Source organism: Mya arenaria, chromosome 14 (genome assembly GCF_026914265.1).
Source record: "Mya arenaria isolate MELC-2E11 chromosome 14, ASM2691426v1".
In the NCBI taxonomy this organism is placed as follows: domain Eukaryota; kingdom Metazoa; phylum Mollusca; class Bivalvia; order Myida; family Myidae; genus Mya; species Mya arenaria.
This window is the reverse complement of record NC_069135.1, coordinates 13,757,341-13,781,509: the sequence shown is the minus strand read 5'-3', so window position 1 is coordinate 13,781,509 and position 24,169 is coordinate 13,757,341. Positions and strand designations below refer to the sequence as shown.

The following is a 24,169-nucleotide window of genomic DNA, read 5'->3' as shown; positions in this document are numbered from 1 at the left end:
ACCAACATCCTTTGGACCAGGACCAACATCCTTTGAGCTAGTGGACTAGGACCAACATTCTTTTGACTAGGACCAACACCCTTTGGACAAGGACCAACATCCTTTGAGCTAGGGACCAACACCCTTTGGACTAGGACCAACACCCTTTGAGCTAGGGACCAACACCCTTTGGACTAGAACATTCTTTGAGCTGGGGACCATCACCCTTTGGACTAGGACCAACATCCTTTGAGCTATTAGGGCCAACACCCTTTGGACTAGGACCAACATCCTTTGAGCTTTTGGGACCAATACCCTTTGGACTAGGACCAACATCCTTTGAGCTAGCGCCCAACAACTTTGGAGCGAAACTGTGGGCCAGTATTCAATATTGATCTTACCGTTATCCTTAGACATGCCTCTGTTATTTCATTGGTCAGCTATATATACAGGCCAATCAAAACACTTTTTTCATAGTTTCTAATCTTAAATCTAAGCTCAATCTAAGTCGCTTATTAAATACGGTCCCTGGACATTTTGCCAGGTGAAATTTTCCAACAACAGGACATTATCTTAATTTAGGCTCTGCATTAAAAATGTTGGATTGCATTAGGTTTGACCTAGTTGGTCTCCAGACATTGAGCAGGTCGAGTGACGGGTAACCTCAATGTGGTAAGTCTTTGCGCCAAGATTTATCTTGAGATATACGTTACAAAACATCCACTCGACGCAAACTTCGTGATTTGGTGCTTTTACCTTAACCTTTGAGATGGAAAGCATGTCTTATCTAGGCGCGGACGTTTGTCTTATCTAGGCGCGGACGTTTGTCTTATCTAGGCGCGGGCGCGGACGTTTGTCTTATCTAGGCGCGGACGTTTGTCTTATCTAGGCGTGGACGTTTGTCTTATCTAGGCGCGGACGTTTGTCTTATCTAGGCGCGGACGTTTGTGCCAAGTTGTTTCTATAATCATGTATGTTGTTTTCAACAAGCTTATATTTTATCATAGTTGCGATGCATTAGCACGACTTTATCCCGTATCTATTTCATTTATAAATTTTCACCATTAACTAGTCCAAACATAACATAAGAACTTGTTCGTTCGCATTTCACAAACCCTAGAATTGACCTTGGCCTTTGATCTAGGCACCGTCACCATACGAGGGAGTGTAACTCGGACACGTCGAGGACGTCCAGGGTCAATGGCCACGTCAAGCAGTGATTCCAGATAAATCGTCAGCCAACCACTTTGAAATGTATATAAACTAGGGTGTATGTATATATATATACTCTGTTTTATATGAGTGTCGTTAATGAACGGCGATTATATACATAAAATTTCGCCAGCAGATGTACCACAACATAACATATACCGGTTTAAAAAAGTTACCATAATTTCTGTACTCTTAGCGCTGCCACACTCTAGCCTTATTTAAGGACAGCATTTCGTAACTTAGTTTAAACCGATTGTATTCAATATATAACTATATATTATATAATATTTACTTTTTCATTAATAATTCACTACAGAGGAACAATACCATAATAATATATGTGTCATATAACTCCTCTTTCGATGTATGCCAGTGAATACAGTTAACTATATAATGTCCCTTAAATGTTATAACAGAAGATGGCAGCAAACTTGAGAAAATGTTTGCAGAGGTTTTACTCTAACGTTTTGTTCAGTTGGGTAGTTTGGGGATGATGTTTAACGACTAAGTTATGTCATAGCGTAAACAAGAGACCATCACACTACAATTGTAATTCTTTTAAACAAAAAGCTTATAACAAGAGTGTGGAGGAGGTGGGGAGGGGGCTTCCTTTGGTGAGTCGATCTGCCGTGTAATTAGTTTTAAAAGGTTTCTTTATTTACAGTGCATATAAAGGGTCTAAACAGTTGTATGCATGTAGTTTACAGACTGTCCCAAAGCATTCTAATTTTGAACTTTATGTTTTTCATTTGTATGTTTATACTAAAACCAGAATCACTTCATACCGGGGAAGGATAATTAAAAATATGAATGGCAACGAAACTACTACCTAGTTGAACTATAATATTTATTTACTGTTAAATGTCAGAATGTTTGGTAAAATATGTCTGGATTGAAAATACTAAGTCTACCTTATGTACACTTTGTTTTTCTGTCATTTGGTAAAGTGAAAGCTTTCTGAATAGTAGCTGGTTAATTAAGGCTTTACATCAACTTACTCAACAATGGCATCCTGTGGTAGAAATCTCATCTGTTGGCAACGTTTATAGATATATTTGAGTTATTTTGTTTCGATGAATCTCTCTATTCAGTCATTCCGTATCACTTGACAAAATAGTTGATACTTTTCATATCACGAAACCATAAACTGCCAGTGGAACTTGATTGCTGGCAGCATTTGCCATGAAAGAAAATGTCCAGTTTTAGATGAGGCTCATAATTTCACTTTCGTTTTGCATGTCCTTTATTTGATAATAAAAGTAATAGAAACTTGGAAACAGACAACAACCCAAATATGTGCAAATATCATTAAGTTTCAAGAACTTTTGTACCGACAATAAGTCTCAACTTCAAAATCTACATCTTGTACTTTTCCTTTGGTGTTTGTGATTACGTATACGTAAGAGTTTACTAAGTAATTTCTGGATGAATGAGTAACCTCAGAGAGCGGAGCCCAGAGCAGTGGAACAAGTTAAACATTCACATGTTGTTAATGGTGTGATTATAAAACCTTTTCAAAATTATTGTGCTATGCCTTTCTCGTTTTGTGATTTCTGTAAATAAGTAACACATTAATACTTTTGAAATTTTACAGTAAGCTGAAGTATTTGAAGAGTGATTTTATTAGTTTTAAAAGTATGCATCAAAATTGCATCTGACTTAAAATGTTAACCATGCTAAGAACCAAATTTCTTTCAATACTGCTACTAAATTGTTTTAAGCTTAACCATGGTGAAAATGGACCCATGCTATTTTAAGTATTAAGTAACTGTGTTGTTATAATGGCTTTACATTATTCATTTGTTGCTTGTTTGATCTGCTTATGTTCACGTAATGGGGCAATTCTTCCACATGAGTCCTCTCATGCCAATGTGAGAAACTGAACAAACAACTTAAGAGTTCAGCGAACACCGTCAAGTAGATTTGATGCTAAATCCATTTCTTTTCTGACGCCTACATTAATCATACTTGCCAGGTAGGTATAATCCGATTTTGCAAATCTTTTTATTGCGCTTACCACAATATGTCGCTTTCTTAATTCCAAGTGAGCTTGTTCAAGAATGTCAAATTAACATAATGTCGATGTAATCGTTCAACAAATCAGAACATTCGTTACAAACCCGATCTGCTCTGCCCCGCCTTTCTAGGAAAACCTCGCACGAATCCCTCATTGTATTGTTTTTTAACCGTCGAGCTCAGTGACAACATATTATAAACGTTGCTTTTTTATATAAAACTCTGCAATCAATTTCATTCTGCTCGACCGACCGACGAACGGCTAAGACGCGCAATGGGATCGCGAGTCTTCATATACGCGGCCCTGTGGCTAATGCTGGCCCTTAGTGCTGGTAAGTGCTCGCCGGTATATGGAAAAGGGGACTTATTGCTGAGAATATTTCTATTATACGTATTGTTTCACTTGTTAAGAGTTAAATATGTTGTGTTTTTTTTTCTATTCGTTGAATGGATGAGTAAGTTTTGTTTTCACGAATTTGACGCAATCATTACTTTTTTGCAGGTTATGGGAAAATGAGTGAGTACCAATTTCAATACTACATTACATGTATTGATATGCATATCGTTTCGAAAAATGAACGCGCATTTTTGCTTCCTTAAATTCACAGCAATGCACCTGACGTCATCCTTAAATATCTGATTAAAGATGGTAGTAATGAAGGTATTTCTTCATTTTTTTCTTTACATTTTTATTTAAATACAAGATGGATTTTTAATGCTATCAGTAACTGTATCAAACCAAAACCATACATGGACACAATAAGACATATGGCCATTCTTGCAAACATGCTGTAACACAATGTTAAGATCTCCAAATTGTTGCAATTGAATTCAATATGAAGTAGAAAATTCGATTCATATGCGTACGTATTTAAGTAAACTGCGGCAATCAGAAGGTGGATAATGGAGAGTTCGTGTGTTGTGAAGGCAATCCACACGCCAAGGCCTGGGATGACGACACCGAGTGCTGCAGTGCCGTATGTAGTGCTTTTTGATATTTTTTCTAAAAATAGCTAATAACTGACGTAGGCGTGTTGTTAGGCTTATCATAGCGGCACCTTGGAACACAACAACAAACACATGCGCCGCGACATTCTCTATTGTCATTATTTGTTTATAGTTAGCACAATAATAACTTTGCCTTTGTCATTGGTAACGGTCTGTTAACACAAAAGCTAATTTAATGACGTCGCACGCAACGATTGACGTCATTACTTTGATCCGTTCAACCACACATGGCAAGCGCTGGAAACGTCATATATTGTTAGAATAAGACAAAACGGATGCACGCCATCTAACAACAACAGGCTAACATCCTATGAGTGATGGCTCGCTGCCATGAACAGTGTTGTTGTAATGCTGAGAAAGCTTGGGTTATTTCTTTGGAACATTCGAGAATGAATGCACTGCACTCCTTTCCGATAACCTTGACCTTATCTAATCATAGAACCGATCATGTGACCATGACCATATCATGTGATTCCTGAAAGTATGTTGATCTTTATATTTCTATATATATATTAGGAAAACACATACTACGTTATTATGCTACGACATCGAAGTATTAATCTGCCAATATCTTTAATAATTAGCCCCGATGACCATGCCCGTTTCTCTATATCAGTACGCGTTCAACCCGAAGCTCGAGACATGCTGTAATGGACAGGTCAACCCGGGATTCGGGTCCAAAAACGAACACAGCCAATGCTGTGAAACACAGAGGTACGAGGTTTCTCTATATACAAGACTATGCCTTTAAATTCAATATTTATTATAGAAACATTGTGAGAAAAAAACCCGGAAAACTCATTTGTTCTGCAATTTTTCTTTGTTATAACAGTGATTGCTTACGATATAATGGAACAGCCCTCGTAGATTCAACTTAACGATTCACGAAAAGTTACGACTACAGAGGTCATGTCATTGAAAAGATTATTCACGCGGGATACATCACCAATTTCCCATACATTTACATACTACATGTAGTATATCAAATTTGTCAACCCCCCCCCCCCAAAAAAAAAAACAAATACCCATAGATGAACCTCAAAGATGTATCTTTATCAAAACCGTAAACAGCACCATACATTGTACCTTTATCGTAATTGTTATAACACATACGGCTTTAATTAGGATTAACACTGAATTATACTCATCAATAAGGCTTTGATAGTTTTGAAAAAAACCTGCAATTTGGTGTGTTGTTTGTTTATCAGTTTCGACAACCGCTGTTTTGAGTGCGAAAAGTCGCGCGGCGTGCGGCCGAGGTACGATTTCCGAGCACAGACGTGTTGTGACGGCGATATCGTGAACCTGCTGCGCAACAAGACGTGTTGCTGTGGCAACAAGGCGTTCGACCCCACCGATCTGGTCTGCTGTGATGGCAAGATCATCAAGCGGCCTAAAGATATACCCGGCGACTGCTGCAGTATGGAATTTTGATATTGCGATTTCGACCTTTTTTTCGAAATTCATTGGAGTAATGTAATACTTCGATGTCTTGAGACTTTGATTTATTTGTCATAAACCTATTTGCTAATGGTTCATTTGTTTAATGATATACGATTTCATTTGAATTTTGAATTTTTTTTCTCTTCAATTAGATATGAACGTTTTGGTAATAAGTATTTAATGAAACAAGAAATTAAGTTCAATATAGAAGCTGTGTACACTGTTTGGGCGTGGCAGTTCCCATTAAATATTGTCTTTGATTATAAAGTAAACAAGATTAATATCAGTGCGTCTATTTAACTATTATGTTCCTAAACTAATGTGAAAATCGCTATAAGGACGAATGTAATTCCATAAACTCTGAAAGACATCGGTCACCTCTTTGGTTGATTCTCGAAATTTCTTAAGTCAATTATTTCACGATTAAGCTAAGCTTACTATTTTTGTTCTTCTTAAGGTTTTGAAATACATGTTGTTACTTTTTGAAGTTTTTTTAGCTATTAATTTATAGCTATTTGTCTGATAATCACGTAAAACTAAGATTTTTTTGAATTTTTTTTTATTTTTTTTTTTATTTTTTTTTTATTTTTTATCAAAATTAGGTTAAAGTACGAAATTTTGCTAAATGAAATAAGCTACTTAAGTCTGTTAAGTCTAAGGAGTGTGCTGGAATCTTTATCATACTGGTAAATATAATTTGTTATTACAAGATCCGTCACCTATTTTGTATTGCTCCGTGAATCCACAGACTGCGGGTTGACACTGGTGGACCTGATTATCGTGCTCGATTCCTCGGAGTCTATCCAGAGCGAGAACTGGCCCAAGATGCTCGACTTTACCGTTTCAATCCTGAAGGATGCGGACATTGACGACGACGAGGTGCGCGTGGGTGTGCTGTCCTACCGCCACAACACGACCGTTGAGATCCACCTCGATGATTACCACAACCGCGATGACCTCTTCAATGCCATACAGAGTGTAAAATAATTGCTTTGTTTTTTTTCCCTTAAAAATCACATACTAGTGTTAACTAATTTCTTGACGAGTCCATTACTCCATTATATTCCAACTGTAGAAGAGACTTTGTTCAACATTAAACTAATAATGCTCGTTTGAAGGGCGGTGCTGCATTTTGTTGTGGTCAAACTACATGTTGATGTTGTCTTGGCTTGGTACCAGAGACACATTTGCCCGGCTTGTAACTAAATTTGCGTCGGACCACATTTGGGATTGTCCAAATTGGGTGACAATAGTGCACAAAACGCTGAAATGGCCGGACACTTGTGTGAAGTGGTCATCAGTCAACGTGAACAGACCGCATGTTAACCTTAACAACAAGCATGCATTTAATCTCGGTTTCCAGATCAGATACGTAAGGGGCAGCACGGCCACCGGTGACGCCATTCAGCGTATGCGCGAGGATATGTTCGACTTCCGCCATGGAGACCGACCCAACGTCGATAACGTCTGTATCGTCATCACCGACGGAGATTCGGACAACTACACACACACTGTCGGTGCGGAGGACCTTTATTGAACCCCTTTGTATTGCTTACGTAATTGCTTTCCCATTTGTACATACAATTTCGGAAAATGTGTGAACAAGTCAGTCATATACACGAACTGGGGGTCGGAGGAGGGATCAGTTATAGGCTGCTTTAAGATGTCCATATCCAGTGATAAAAGTTTAGTTATGAGTTTTTTTGTAAACAACATTCGAAGTATCAGTATAAAACTCAACAATAAAGTAACACTTATAAGTTGTAATGACGTTTAAACATCATTTTCAGACCAAGCCAAATTGGCGCGGGACAACGGTATCCACATCTTCGCTATTGGTATTGCCCTGAAGAACCTCACGGAGCTGAAGAACATCGCTACCCCCGCCCCTGGGGACGGCAACGTCCTATCCATCGACGACTTTGACCACCTTGAGTCCCTCAGGGGAAAGATATTCGCCTCCATTTGTACTGGTAAGTTAATGATTATGGTCCCAATATCATCCAGAATATCGTCAATGGTCGCACAAAGGGACACAACGTTCCCTTCGTTATAAATACTAGAAGTACAAGTAAATTAAAAGGAATTTATAAATCATATGGAAATTCATGTTCTATATTGTTTGTTATGAGTATATTCGTATTCGTCATAAGTGAATGTCTTAAAAGTTTTTCCATATTGCCTAAAACAATAATTATTATTTCAGGGACACCAATCATCAATGTGTATGGTAAGTGTGATAATATGTGTCAATAATATTCTTTGTACTATTTAATACGCTATACAAGTAGATTAACTGTAGGTCGATTGCAGTATCTCACAAATAATGTTTTAATAGAAAATTATTCCATCATGTGTATGGTAAGTGTGATAATATGTGTCAATAATATTCTTTGTACTATTTAATACGCTATACAAGTAGATTAACTGTAGGTCGATTGCAGTATCTCACAAATAATGTTTTAATAGAAAATTATTCCATCATTGTAAAGGCTTCTGGACCCATTAAAGGGGCTGTCTCACGTATGATAAAATAGCGAAAAAAAGAAAATTGTCGAAAACAGACATAAACTTGGCATCGATGTGTACAATGCATTGACACTTACTAACTGAAGTACCACATAGTTTACAATTTATTTAAGTTAAGCAAATATTTTGTATTTTTCCATTAAAAAAGATTACTGGGTATGTCTACCAGGTAGAATTCATTCCTTATGCGTGATTTGCTAGTCGGTGTTATTACGTGATATTACCGAGGTAGGTGTATAGCTTAATTATGTCACCCGTTTAGAATAAGCCTTTGTAGCTCAGTGAGTTAGACTCCGGACTGCAATTTTGGTGTTCGAACCCGGTCTCCGGCACAATTGTTTTTACATTTTGGTACTTTTTTTTTTACAATCATGATATCAAAACGTAAAACATTCTATTAGATAAGTGTCCTGAGATTCATTACAGAAAAAAACTTTTTTGGTGTCAATCTGTGCCACAGTCCCTTTAATAGGCTGATAGATTGCATTTCATTATATATTTGCAAGCTAAGATCTCGATTACGTTCTATTACCCCTATATCTCTCTGTCCATACCCAGAGCCGTGTGGTGAGGACTTCTTCAACCCGCAGAAGGAAACATGTTGCAATGGGAAGCCGCAGCCGCTAGTCGCCGAGAAGACCATTTGTTGTGGCCAGAAGAGTTACGACAACAGCAAGCAAATTTGCTGTGAAGGTAACGTACCTCGCTTGATGATCGTATATATATTTAGAGCTTTTATCGTGCTAAGTTATGCGACAAACTCTCATAAAAACAGAATAATGTTTAAAAAAGACACTGTCAATTTAACAATGTTTGCAACAAATACACAATGTTTAAGCTATTAGCTTGAAAGTCGATTATCTGTTTAAAAGTTTATGATTTAAATAAATTCCCAAATACATCTTGATTAAAATGCCCATGCGTATACATAATATATTGACGAACATGTTTTTAAACATGGTCAAGGTACAACACATTTATATTAGCAACTGAACGACCAAACAAGAATTTAATGATGACAATATTACCTGTAATACAATAAACTTTACTGAATTTATTAGGTTTGTCTACCACTTCAATACCAGTTAATTTAAAAATAGCGTCGATATATGAATCTGTACTTATCATGTGACTTTCACAAGCTAAATATAAACTGGGAAACCGCTATGGGTTAATTTTAAACAGTTACACTCAGCTGAAACAGTGACAAACTATTCATTTAGCTCACGTAAAGTCATATATTATCGGCCTAATACTAGCTCGATTGACACTACTATGCTTTGAATTGAGGAAATACTGTATTCGCATATTTGGAGACCATCTGGTGTCTAGTCCCTTGAACAGCGACTGGATTGTTCGCGTCCATGAACCGTATCTAATTTATGATAGTTTAATACACAAGGGACCGAGAAGTTAGTATTGAAATCACATGTACTTTGTTCGTACATGTGGCTGCAGACGAGCTCAACGACCGTAATGCCAAGGACATTACATGTTGCGGGAAGAAGGCCTTCGACCCGGAGAAGGCGCTGTGTTGTGAGGAAAAAGTGGCCCCGCGCGCCGGCCCCGAGTACACCGAGTGCTGCAGTGACAAGTTCGCCTACAACCCCAAAACAGAAGTCTGTTGTGAAGGTTAGAGTGACTATAAATAATCATGATTTCTGATCATGTCCGGCTTTAACTTCTACCTGGGTTGTCTGTTGTTGTTTGTTTTGGATATCGCCATCATCGGCTTTCCCCGATTAGCAGTAACCCTCAACTTGTGTAATGTAACCGGAATGTATTCCGTTGGTCCGACGATGTTATGATCGTGGGTTTACATGGATCAAAGTTGAATCTATATAATCAGTAATATACACAGTAAATACTCTTCGTTAAAACCAAGATGGTAGGTATATTTCTAACAGTCTAACATTTAGCAATTATTTTATTGCTGCGTACTATGACTTCTCTATGATATCGTCCGCATGGGCCACATCTTAATGCGTTTCATGCTGTTTGCAACATCAATGGAGTTAGGAATGACACTTTTTAGTCTGTTTAGCTTGATTTCTCGACGATAAATGATTTTAAAACAAATGTACAATTGATCCGGACTTCTCCAGGTTTTGTCGCAAAGGCGTTCGGGAATCCGAAAAAAGACACGGGCTGTTGTGCAGAATTCTCATATGATCAGCGCTGCTTCGAGTGCAGCAAGGGCAAGGTCCGACCCATGTTTGACTGGGAATGCCAGGTACCACACAACTGCTTAGAACACTTAGTTTTAACTTGATTATTTTACAACCATTATGAACAAGTTATATAGCAACACTATATTAAACGACCTCGTTGGCACAATTCTACGTTATGTTATTATACAAGCGTTGACCTCATACATCACTGTAGCACTAATTCGTTGTTTCCATGAGACAGCATTACGTCATCGAATAGCAAATTACCCCCCCCCCCCCATGCTTTTTCCAAAAAAATAAACGCATGATATAAGTCGACTTAGCTACGCCACGAGTTGAACTATTTCTATTGCATGTGTTGTAGATATGCTGTGACGGAACGGTGCACAACATGACGCTGGACCCGACCTGTTGCTGTGGGGCCGAGCTGTTCAACCCGAAGGATGAGATTTGCTGTAAGAAGGAACTGAGGAAGAGGCAGGGAGACGAGCTCAACCACGACTGTTGTGGTACGTCATATGAATTCTACTCACTACTGGATTAAGAAGCATGATACTCCTTTCGGACGATCAATGAATAATATGCAAGAACACATCACACATCACATTCATTTAGTGTCATTTAGTATACACAATGTAGCTTGATTTATTGGCAACCAGATACATATCACGGTATAGACGATTGTATGTTTGTGTTTTTCTGCACGCGAACAACTGTATAACGTGATCATTAAATACTCATTTGCAGAATCCTAAAAATAAAAGAACTTCCACAGGCAACTATGTTTTGGTAGCTATTAGTTTCGGTAGATAAAACCGAAATATGACTTTGGTGATTAAATACAAAATTCATTTTATCCAACGAGCTTTAGTTTGGTTTAGTTTGGAACTAAATCACTCTATGTACAGTTTCATAGCATTGGTCCCACTATCAAAACTATATTTTAAAAGAACGGTGTCACGTTCATTACTCGCATTGTCCCTTCTCTCTCAGAATGCGGCAGTGCGCTTGCGGATATCGTGTTTGTGCTCGATTCTTCTGAGAGTGTGGACCTTTCGAACTGGGGGAAGCTGCTCACATTTGTAGAGGATATTATCGCATCGGCCGACGTGGACACCGGGAAGACCCGCATTGGGCTCGAGACATACAGGTTGGTTAATGGTTAATCATAGCTGATGAGTGTAGTCATGATTCATAGTTAATCATAGCTGATGGGTGTAGTCATGATTCATGGTTAATCATAGCTGATGGGTGTAGTCATGATTCGTGGTTAATCATAGCTGATGGGTGTAGTCATGATTCGTGTTTAATCATAGCTGATGGGTGTAGTCATGATTCGTGGTTAATCATAGCTGATGGGTGTAGTCATGATTCATGGTTAATCATAGCTGATGGGTGTAGTCATGATTCATGGTTAATCATAGCTGATGGGTGTAGTCATGATTCATGGTTAATCATAGCTGATGGGTGTAGTCATGATTCATGGTTAATCATAGCTGATGGGTGTAGTCATGATTCATGCAGTCAGTAACATAATATGACCATAAACTTTAGGTTAGAATAAACCACAAAAAAACCCGGACGGGAGCGGGTTTTTTGGTGGCCTTTTAATATCACGTGGAATAAATTCGACATACAACAATTATAATCAAACTGAAGGTTAGTTATATGTGTTACCAACTGTGTTCCCTATTTCGTCCCTCTTCCAGACACAACGTCACCGTGGAGTTCCACTTGGACGAGCACATACGGACACAGAACATGATTGACCACGTCATGGGAATTCCATACGTGCGCGGCTCCACCAACACCGCAGACGCCATTGAGAACATGTTTGATGTTATGTTCTCACCAAAATACGGCGACCGCCCGAATGTACCCAACATAGCTATCGTTATCACCGACGGTAGGATGCACATGTTATAGAGCCTGTTCAGTTTATATAAGGTTACTAGATATTGCACATAGTTGATGCCGACCGGTCAAAAACCCGTAATCGGCGACTGCATGTTGCGTAAAACCGTTTTAGATATCAACCTTAAAGACACGACAAAAATCTACGATACAAACATGATGCAGTATCTAATAGGTATCATTTTTTTAGGTATGTACTGGTGCGTATGGTTTTCTGTGTCTACTGTCGATATTATTTACACGTACGCCCCATATCTTCTGTCCTGTTAGTCGAGCCGGAGTGGACGAATGAGGAAAGCCAATTTACTATGCAAATACAAGTCATATACACATTGTCATGTATTTTCTGTTTCAGGCCTGTCTGACGATTCGGAAAGCACGATGGAAGCAGCAGAACTGGCGAAGGCGGAGGGCATACACATCTACGCCATCGCAGTCGGCCTTAAAGTCAGCGCAGAGCTGCGTGCCATCGCCAGTGACCCATGGAAACAGAACCTCTTCACCCTCGAGAATTTTGACGACCTGGTTTCACTTAGGGCTCAAATGTTTGACGCTATCGCCAGTGCATGTCCACGTAAGATTACATTTTAAAATTTAAAAACCAATTGCACTATTACTTACCGTGTACATTATAGTTTGTGTAGTAAATAAATTATATCATCGTAGTTTAACAATCTACGTTCGAACAGATATATAGATAGAAATCTGGTTAAGTATTGTAAGAGGTACTAGTATGTTATGTTTATACTATTCAGTGGTGATTGTAATCGAGAGCTATATATTTTACTTTCTTTTCAGAGTCGCCACGCCAGTGCCCAACAAGTAAGTCTTACAGTATAGCATCAGTACACCACAGAACACTTGTCTTCAAATATAGAAATATAATGTTTATGCTGCGCACATTGCCAACACATGCAACCTGTAAGTGTTAACGAACTGGGAAGTTAATTTGACGTTTTCATATAGGTAGTTTGCATACTAAAATGGTTTCAGGGCCTGTTATACACTACTGATTGATCTCACGGACACTAAACCGGAGCCCATATTTAACGAATGCGAAAAAATCCTTGAAAAAACAACAACAACAAAACTGGTCGTACCAATACCGATATAGTACCGGCGTAAGACCCGATGTGCTACCGAAATACCACTGTTCTGTAACCGATGCCATACCGAGGCGCCGTTGTTCTGCCGTTGTTACACCGCTGACCGAAGCTATTGACCGGAGTGACACTTGTGCACTGCCGGTGTTCTACCGATGTACGGTCTAATACGGTATTAGTACGGTAGGAGTACGGTATGCACTTGCTTACAACGGTTGTACGTCGTTAGTACATCGACAGGACTATGGTACTTCATCTGTGCCAGTACGATATCAATTGAGGACATCAGCGAACCGCCGATCCATTTCGGGGCGCTACAGTTGCTGTACCGAAATGTTCTTACGATGTCCAGACGATTTACAGCCTTTCTTTACGATGTGATAACGTTGCACTGTCGTATTAGTACTGATTCCGGATGATCTGTGCTCTGGTATAGCTCCGGTGAGCCAAATTGATTGGCAGACAGTATACATTATATTGCAATCAATACATAATTTGACCAGCAATAATCCTTTGCCTCGTTAAAAAGGAGGACATCCCAGCTTTATGAAGCTGCTTGTTACGATTGTATTGCTTTGGCTCATATAGCGAAATGTTCTAATTGCTTCATCATTTATTCTCTCAACCGATCCAATATCACCAGTAACTTTATATACATACCTGTCCGTAGAACCGTGCGGCAGCAAGCAGTACGACCCGCGGACCCAGGTTTGCTGCAACGGAGAACCTCAGCCCCTCTACCAGAACGAGAAGTTCACCATGTGCTGTGCACAGGTTAGCTACGACAAGCGTACACAAATGTGCTGCAAGGACAAGGTACTTTTTCTTTTCAGTTTATATTAAGACCCCCAAAAATAAATGCAGAAATAAATTTCTTGAAATCTCCTTACCTTTTTAACGGTACATGTATGTTTTGCCGGCCTTAAGAAACACTAATACACAGAATAAAATGTGCTTGTACTTCTACGTGTAGTTCTGCCGTACAAGTAGGGCTACAGTTGTTTGTTTCCCCTCTCTTTCCATATACGCTCTACAACTCTCATACAGGATCTACGACTCTCGTACAGGCTCTACGACTCTCGTACAGGCTCTACGACGCTCGTACAGGCCCTACAACTCTCGTACAGGCTCTACGACGCTCGTAAAGGCTATACGACTCTCGTACAGGCTCTACGACGCTCGTACAGGCTCTACGACTCTTGTTCAACCTCTACGACTCTTATACAAAACACGTTACACGTGCCTCTGGCCCCAATATCACAAAATCACCCAAGTGAAATCTTAATCTCAGACTCAATAAAACAAAGAAAAATACCACATTGTTAAAAATCATATTTATTTAAACACCTTTTTAAAAGCGCATTCTCATATAGAATATGTTAACTAAAAACATGGATCACGATTCCAAAGAAACAAAATTCTACAGAATAAAATGTAACAAGTTGAGTAAAACTCAATGTTTCTTTTATACAAAACCTCAAGAATATCTTTTTGCTCTAAATTAGGCTTTTTTATTAACACGTTCTTTAAAAAGAGTAAATCCATACAAGATGTTGAATTATACTATCCTTTTATATGGTAAAGTGAGTTGTGAATAGGTTTTAACCTGAGCATTTTTGTGATATTGTGGCCAGTAGTTGCTATTACCTTTATCATTTTACCTGCATGATTTGTCATGGATATACATCAAACTTTAAATGTACACTAACATACATTAATTTGAAAACATAACGCGCAAAAGGTAGAATGCATGCACACGTACCGGTACGAGGAGCCGCTCGCAACCCCTCCTTACTGTAGTAGATAACACCAAATAAAATGCGTTCATTCTTTTGTACCAAAATAACACTTTAATTATTATTCAGAATTATTTGTGTGCTTTAGTCTTTAAACCGTATTTATCTCTAGTTGAATGGAACGATGCTACACTTCCATTACACACATACATTCTGTAAACAAGCGTGTGTTTTCAGGTTAACAAAATTCCGAGTGGAGCCAAGAAGCCCGTATGTTGCGAAGACAAGGCCATGGACCCCGTGCATGCCATGTGCTGTGCCGGCGATGTCATACCCAAGTCAAGCCCGGACGCCGACGTATGCTGCGGATCGTCCACGTACAGCGAAAAGACGGTATTATGTTACCTAGATTGCCGCTTTGAAATGTTGTTTTAAACCTATCAACAAAATAAATACTCTTATATATATATATATAGTTTAAAATAACATTCATTGTGAAACATCTTTTTGCTCACTGTGTGAATCACTGAAATGTAAGTCCGTTTTAACGCCAAAACAAGTGAGTAATATTAAAATGATTCCTCTTTCATATAGGGAATTTGTTGTGAGGATATTCTTTATCAAAACAAATGGGCTAAGGATGGAGCGTGCTGTGTAATGAAAGACGGTTCCACAGAAGTTTACGACACACGCTGTTACGACTGCATCAATGGCACGCTTGTTCCGAAGTACGACTGTGCGTTCCAGGTAAAATTCAACATCAACTGGATGTGAAGAACAATTTACAACTGTATCATATCCAGTTTAACTATGAGTTGGGACATATGGGCGGGGGTGTTAGTACTCGTTAATCTTTTTAGCGCCCAAATGACCTCTTCCAATGGTTCCACGGCGGTAACCCAAACACGTGTTGTTTCGATGTTGTCATGTGTGTAAAATCTGTGTGTGTCATACGACATGTTTAGTATGTATTAAGCTTTGCTCCACTAAACAATGTAATTGTTAAAATATTGCCTTCTGGACTTGTCCTGTATTTTTGCCATATTTGCTTTTCGATGACTATTTTAATTTATGTTTTCCATGTATCGTTGTTCTGAACATGTTTGGTGTGTATTTGTTTTTTCACGTTCTCGTGTTCCCTTTTTAGCGTTGTTGTGACGGTGTGATCCAGGAGATCACGAGCCCGAGTTCTTGTTGCTGTGGCAAGAAGGCATTCGACCCCGAAGACCAGATCTGCTGTGACGGGAAACTCAGTAAAAGGAAACCATCCGATATTCCAGACTGTTGCTGTACGACTTTCATTAGTTTTGTTCTTCATCAATAACTGTTTATTAACAACGAAAGAGTATGTCATTACTGTTTATATTCAATGTTAATATCAGATAATCTTAAAAATAAACAAGATGCAGGTTGAATAAATAACTATTGTTCTCAAACATGTATATTTATGTAATAATTAGGCGACGACAACTCTTGAATATGTGAGGCAAACAATTTATTTGAAATGATTACCGTGCATCCTTATTTACCATTCAAGGTGAATAAAATAAAAGCGTTTAGGGTGTTTTTCGTAGAAGATTCGGTTCTTGCTTAATAGGAGATTGGTAGATGGAAACAAGTTCTTCGAAAGAAATTTTCTCATATTGATAGGATACCCGGTTAAGGGATTCTTAATTAAAATAGCTATCAGCCGCCGGTTATCTTACAGCATGCGCCAAGAATATCGTTGACATCGTGATTGTGCTCGACTCGTCCGAGAGTGTGTCGGAGGTCAACTGGCGCAAGATGGAAGAGGCGGTCGAGGACATCATTGGGGCCGCTGCCATACCGGAAAGCAGGTGTGTTATAGTGAGGACAAGCCTCATTGATAGTTTCACCACACTTTGTTACTGTCTGTAACCGTTTACAATGTTTTTGTGGCGCTGTAATAGCAGAGATAAGAAATGTGTGTTGGAAAGGAATCCTGCACATAAAATGTGTGTGTACAATTTTATTATTGGCTTGGAAAAGTTGGAAGTTTTTGGATAGGTTTTAGTCTCTAAACCAGCTGAGACAGACATTTTAAACAAGTTTGTTTTAAAGGGATCTTTTTATTTAATGTTTTTTATTCTACGATACATATGTTCGAATGATTGTAGATGAAAATTGATGTATGTTTGTTGTACGGCCGAAGGTATATACAGATATGAATGCATTCTATACCCCAAACCCTTTTTCCTTTTTAACAAGTACATTTCTCCACGCAGGTTCGGTCTGCTTACGTACAACCACTTCTCTACCATCCGGTTCCAGATGAACACGTTCGTCAACAAGCAAGAACTGTTGGACGCTGTAGACAACCTACCTTACATCAGAGGTATAAGCCTCGTCCATTTTAGTATCATTTAGCCTTTAACATTCAATGGCACATACATTCGGAACTCCTCGGCCATTTTTATCGAAAACAACCTCGGATGTATTTAGACGGTTTACATACTCAGAAATCGGTATGTCCGCTGCAAGTAGACTTATTTAAGCAGTTAAACTTAATGGCTCAACTCATGGGAATCTTTATTATGTTTGCAATAATACATTTACTGGCACTTAATTTAAACGTATATCAATAAATACAAGCTAAACACTACATTTAATTAATGATATAATTAAAAAGATTACGAACTACTTATACTGATGTACAGGCAAACCCTCGAGGTTGTTTTGGATAAAAATGGCCGAGGAGTTCCCAATGTGGCACATATTTTCGAAAAGCGTATTCGATTAAGAACTCCTGAAAGAAGTGAATCCAACTTAGAGACGTGTTTAAGTTCGCATCTACATACAACTATTATCCGGTCGCATAAATTGAATGGTTCCCTCTGTTATGAAAACCGAATGTCAAATAAAGGTATAAGCAATAGGAAAACCTTCTGTGACTTGTATGTTTGACCAATAACTTAAATAGACAAGGCGGCACATCCTGATTTTGGATTACAGTGGTAAATTTAATTATTAGTAACTCCATACTGAAATCTCATATTCATTTTGTTCGTTTTCAGTGACTTAAACATTTAAATTTTAATCTCCTTGCGAACATTCATCTCCACCGCATTGCGAACACTGGGATAAGCCGGCTATATTAAACATGTTTAAAATATATCCTTATTTAGTTTTTTCAATAATAAATTTACTATGTACACTATATAACGCTGAAATATTAGTTGTCCTTACCCGTTCCTTCCGCATCCAGGCAGCACAGACACAGGCACGGCCCTGGAGACGATGCGAGGGATGTTTAACCCGAAATTTGGCGACCGACAGGATGCTCCAAACTTCTGTCTCCTCATGACGGACGGAGAGTCCGACGATTACGACAACACAATTGAGCAGGCCAACCTTGCTAAGAAGAAGGGTGAGCAGGAAATACAATCATAAACTATTTATATATATATATATATAATTTAATAGATAGTAGATTCAGAATAATTGCGTGCATATGACATTGTATGGTTCAGAACTAGTCGTAAGCTTGATTAAAACATGTAAAATAAACCATTCAATCTTGATAAAAAAATACATATGGAAATTACCATTACCAAAACTTGTCGAATGAAATTAAGATTTTTAAATATTATGAATGGAACCTTGATAAACCATGATAACTTGTGTGACTAAATAACAAAATTCCTGTCAAACTTTGTTCTATCCAATGCTTATAAACTTGACATTATTTTTTCAGCCTCTTTTCAAACAGAGGTGATTTTTTTATATAAATACTGTCTTAGTTCATGCATGATTTGTTATTTGTCTTCAATATGTGAACACATTTTTTAATATTTACCTATAAATATACACTAATAATACGTTTCACGTTGATAAAGATATCATGATAATATCCTAGAAGCAAGATTCAAAGATATAATTATATTGTGTTTCAATAGTTGCCTGTTGTAATACACGATTTTTGAAAATGACTCATATTTATAAATTTTTATCCATTAAAATGATTAAAATAGTAATGCAACTTCCCTGGCGTTATTGGTTCGCGTTTAGGATTAAAACCTACTTGTCTGTTTAATGAAATCAGCACTTGTCAGTTCATATGCATAAACGACGTACTGATATCAATTATTTTTCTAAAACAATATGTATCTGTTTATCTAAATGTCCAATGTCGTTTCCCAGGTATCACTATCGTGGGTATCGGCGTGGGGCTGAAGAACGCCACCGAGTTGAGGAACATCGCCTCCTCCCCCGCTGACGAAAACGCCGTGCTGCTCAAAGACTTTGATGAACTGAAGAAGGTCACTGACAGAATCTTCAACGACCTCGCTAGCAGCATTTGTCCTCGTGAGTATTATGCTTAGGTAGTCCTTGAATAACAAAAAAATGTCGACGTACTGTCGTAGCTTTGGTATCGTCATTGACGTAGGCATCATCGTCGTAAAACTTTAACAATAATGTTCGCCATGTCCTATATACACATCTTATGAAACGGACGGGAATTTTCCTCAGTTTGTGATACACTTGTTTGTGGATAACGGTAAACTGAAGTAACTAGACGTTTGGATAATGCCATACAATGTGTTACAAGCGTTAAAGGCGCACTATTATTTGGTGCAAAATAAATAAACAAATGTGTTTTTAATTTTAATGCATTATCATGTTTAGCTCATTTGATTTTAATGATACAAAAACACATGAATTAGTTACAAATAAATTGTTTTAGCCTTTATAAATGTTTTATATATATATATATATAAATAACTACGTAGCTACGACGTCCCCAGTTAAAAAATCGCCAAAACTAAAAAAAATCTGTACCCAAGTCATGTGGTTTCTATCGTTATGACCATTACAGTCAAATAGGTTAAACTCGATAATGCCCAAGTGTTTGCAACAACCTTTATCGGGCGCCTTTACTGTACATTTATTTTAAGGGATTATTAAATCACCTTTTTGTTTTGTTTTTTTCCAGAGAATCCAAAGCCACGCTGCCGAAGTAAGTCACAGTTTCCCTTGGACGGGCTTCCAATTCGAACTTTCTTTCTAGAGTAACAACTAAGAAATACTACTATACCAGTTATAGAATCTAAAGATAGTAATTGATTGATTTTGTAATGGGCGCCAACAAGAACAGATATTCGATTGCAGTCATGTACCTGTATTTTATCCAAACAACTTTTTACACGATTGAAAAAATATTCTGTCAAATCGTAAGTGAAAATCGGCAAAAAACATTGCAAAAGTTTAAAAAGAACATCCTCTTTTCTAAACATTTTATTCACTCTGAATGCACGTTTCTATTGGTGGAAATTCAAATAAAAAAAGTGTGTCAACTTATCGCATAACCAGCCGTTATCAATGTTGTATGCAGCTGACAAAATAAACGACAGGGATGATCTAATATAACAACTTTTCAGCTCCATGCGGGAACAGCAGTATCGACGAGGACATGGAGATCTGTTGTCATGGCGTCCCACAGAAGAAGATTGCTGGCGAAGACACGAAGTGTTGCGGTTACAAAGCGTACGACCCCGACTGTTTTATGTGCTGTATGGAGGAAATTCCGGACGAAATGAAGGACGACGGTTCGGACCAGGAAGACACGTCCGGCCGTGGACAGATCAACGTCCTTGTGTCCAGGTACACTAGCTTTCATAGAGTAGATGCGCACCACCCTTAAAGTGCCAGTTACACTTGACTCTGAGCAAAGCGATCGCGTTTTGGTGTTGAACGGTGTTACAGTCAAGCACAGATATATGTTTACATATATCAGTATATGCATAATTTACATACAATACCTGAACGTATTCTTTTACACCGCACGTCTATCCGTTGGAACGTACACGGAGTGTTGATGTAAGGATTTGTTTGACCGCTGCCCATTCATGTGCTGCGCCTGTTATAAAATCACGCAATTCATAGACCGTTCTTCCACAGATACGCTGGCAAATACACGGAATGTTGCTGTAGGGTGGCGTACGACAGCCGCTCTCACATGTGCTGCGGCAACAACATCCTGCCGCTCGTCGCAGGCGACGACACCGCCTGCTGCCACAACACCACCTACGATACGACTAAAGAGGTAGGGAATATATCAATACACGAGGTGTCAGAATACACCTCAGATTGATTTTACAAACTCAAAAGCACTCTTTCCTCCACCAATATACTTTCACGGTCGGCTCAACACATGTACCAGGCTATGGCATTGATGTGCATGGTTGATCCATTTCACTTTTGTCTACTATGAATTCAAACACTAATTTATTACATATTCTACATAAACTAAACCTAGATTCCTAAGCATTACCAAGTAGATAATGTTACTTGGCTAGTATAATGCTATTTGAAACATTAACCAATATAAGTATGTTTTTGTACCAAGCAACTACTTCCACCATGTTTCAGGTGTGCTGTGACAACTTTATTGTCCAGCCGAGCTACGGCGCGAAGAACACCGACTGCTGTAATGGAGTGAGCTATGACACTAGGTGTTATGAATGTGTCAAGGAGGAAATCAAACCCAAGTTCGACACAGAGAAGGAACTCTGCTGCCAGGGGAAAATTGACAAGAAACAGTTCGATGAAAGGTAAGTGCATATTTTATATGGCGACCATTTGCACTAATAATAGTGATTCAGCAATACAACAATGGAACTGTATGGAAATCTATATGAAAACGTCCCTGATTATTAGAGCTTCACTTGTCTCAAAGCACTGCCACAGCCGGAAGTGTGCTTTAAATAAACGTCTCATAACGGCGAGAAGCAAAACAAGGTTTTATATTAACTACATCATCGATATAAAATACAATTAACATAGACTACTGTGACTGAAAGTGGAAAAGGGGGGAAGGGGTCAGAGTGTAACATGGTTACAGAGTCATAGCCTCCTTCAAGGTTATTCACAGCATTTTACACGTAAAACATATCCGGAATGATACACGCCTAAACCAACCATTTTAGAAATTAAGTCCCAGTTGTGTTTAACTAGGTTCATTTACTCATACCAACTGGCAAATAATTAACGTACACATGCGTATGTAATCCTCAGGTCGTGTTGTTGCGGGCCGGAGCAGTTTGACGTGGACAAATCTATCTGTTGCGAAGACAATCTGTTCAAGAGGCCAAAGGGAGGTGAGGTGGTCTGTTGCGGCGGTAAGACACTCAATCCTAAAAAGATGGTGTGCTGTGACGACAAGGCCGCGCGCCGCCGCTGGGGGACGGACACGTGCTGTTGTGGACGGAAATCGTACGACCAGAACAAGTTCCACTGCTGCGAGGGCAAGATCAATGTTAAGAAGTCGGATAAAGACACATGCTGCTGTGGAAATAAAGTGTTTGATGGTGAACGCCAGGTTTGTTGTGACAACGAAGTCAACGATCTTGCTAAATCCGGGATGCGCAACTCCTCTATTTGCTGTGGGAAGAAAGCGTTTGATCCAACTAAGGAAATATGCTGTGACAATGTTGTCCGCGATCTGAATAAGGATAGTAGCACGGCCTGCTGTGAAAACAAAGCATACGATCCTGAAAAGAGCAAGTGTGAACAAGGGAAAGTGCATCCCATTGACGGGGGATGTACTGGACGTAAATACAACCCCAAGGTGCAAACATGTTGTAACGGATGGATCAACAATGAAACATTCTCTGATCCTTACGCTCGCTGCTGCTTTGACCGGGCCTACGACGCCAGAAAACACGTGTGCTGCTGTAACGGGAACCTGGAGGAAGCGTTTGCCGGTATCTATACACAATGTTGTTACAGCTTTGCCTACGACGCTCGTTATCAGACATGCTGTGACGGGCAAATCGTGGACAAGCCATACCCCACGGCCGAATGTTGTTGTGGACGACAGGCGTACGATAGTAACCACGAGATATGTTGTAACGGCGTAGTTAACCCGTGTGGTACCGACAAAGTGAAGTGTTGTGACACTGTCGCTTACGACCCCGTGCTTGAGATATGCTGTGGCGGGAAACTGTATCCCCGTCGCTATGGTGAGGACACGTTCTGTTGCGGGGACGTTGCCTACACACCCATGCTGGCCGCGTGCTGCGGGGATAGAATAGCTTACGAAAAGAAAATTAACATGGAATGGTAATAACGCTTTAGTTTGTTAATAAAACGAAGATCAGCATGTATTGTACAGAAATAAAAGAAGGGCATGGTACACATGTTAATGCTTGTGACAAGGTTAAATTGTCAAAATGGTTAGGGTTCTCAAAAATATTATAATTGTTTATGCTTTGCAAGGTATTTAATTATATGCATTACGAAACATATCTGTCTTTTAAGAAGATGTTTGCAGTCTGTTTCTTTGTTGAAAATCATTTTGTTATTATTATGTGATCGTGATTTAATGTTGCGTTGGTACAATAAATACAAACAAAGGTTGAGTGTGTTTTTGTTTCATAACCTATATTTTATGTATCGTATAACTAAGTAGGGTGACATTAGTTTAAATAGCCCTTCGGTGTAAAATTTATTCAAGAAAACCACAACACAGATAACATTTAGATACTATTGTTATATATTTGTTGGTCATTCGGGACCATTTAATATCAATTAGTGGCTCTGCAAAATCGAATAGCGCTCTATTCTTTAATTGCCGGGGCCAGTGGCACCAACCGTTGTGTTTGTCTCAACCAATAACTGCTGTCAATGAACACCGTTTCTATCAACCCGAGGCTGTATTCATTGAACACTGTCCCGAACAACACAAGGTTGCAGTCATTAAACACTGTCTCGCACAACCGAGGCTGCAGCCATTACACACTGTCTCGAACAACACAAGGATTCAGCCATTACACACTGTCTCGAACAACACAAGGATTCAGCCAATACACACTGTCTCGAACAACACAAGGATTCAGCCATTACACACTGTTTCGAACAACACAAGGATTCAGTCATTACACACTGTCTCGAACAACACAATGATTCAGTCATTACACACTGTCTCGAACAGCACAAGGATTCAGCCATTACACACTGTCTCGAACAACACAAGGATTCAGTCATTGAACACTGTCTCGAACAACACAAGGATTCAGTCATTGAACACTGTCTCGAA

The 24,169-nt window shown here is 38.9% G+C and overlaps 1 protein-coding gene across 1 annotated transcript; it reads left to right on the top strand.

The window, feature by feature from the left end:
- Positions 1–3,481: 3,481 nt before the first annotated feature.
- Positions 3,482–23,197, top strand: LOC128215858 (uncharacterized). The gene is made up of 30 exons (XM_052922468.1): positions 3,482–3,539; positions 4,084–4,184; positions 4,832–4,929; positions 5,424–5,635; positions 6,407–6,636; positions 7,022–7,175; positions 7,449–7,631; positions 7,865–7,888; positions 8,746–8,880; positions 9,646–9,819; positions 10,293–10,420; positions 10,723–10,867; positions 11,352–11,508; positions 12,068–12,264; positions 12,628–12,846; positions 13,071–13,094; positions 14,046–14,191; positions 15,349–15,504; positions 15,706–15,858; positions 16,259–16,400; positions 16,820–16,949; positions 17,358–17,467; positions 18,338–18,499; positions 19,273–19,437; positions 20,066–20,089; positions 20,511–20,653; positions 20,720–20,733; positions 21,031–21,175; positions 21,502–21,683; positions 22,147–23,197. The coding sequence occupies exons 1-30, from the start codon at positions 3,482–3,484 to the stop codon at positions 23,195–23,197; spliced, it is 4,962 nt and encodes a 1,653-aa protein (XP_052778428.1).
- Positions 23,198–24,169: the final 972 nt, after the last annotated feature.

Excerpts from the sequence above, each read along its gene's own strand:
- LOC128215858 (XM_052922468.1), top strand. The coding sequence starts at position 3,482 with ATGGGATCGCGAGTCTTCATATACGCGGCCCTGTGGCTAATGCTGGCC. Across the intron at positions 4,185-4,831 it reads ACACCGAGTGCTGCAGTGCC|TACGCGTTCAACCCGAAGCT; the intron begins GTATGTAGTGCT and ends TCTCTATATCAG. Across the intron at positions 10,421-10,722 it reads TGTTTGACTGGGAATGCCAG|ATATGCTGTGACGGAACGGT; the intron begins GTACCACACAAC and ends CATGTGTTGTAG.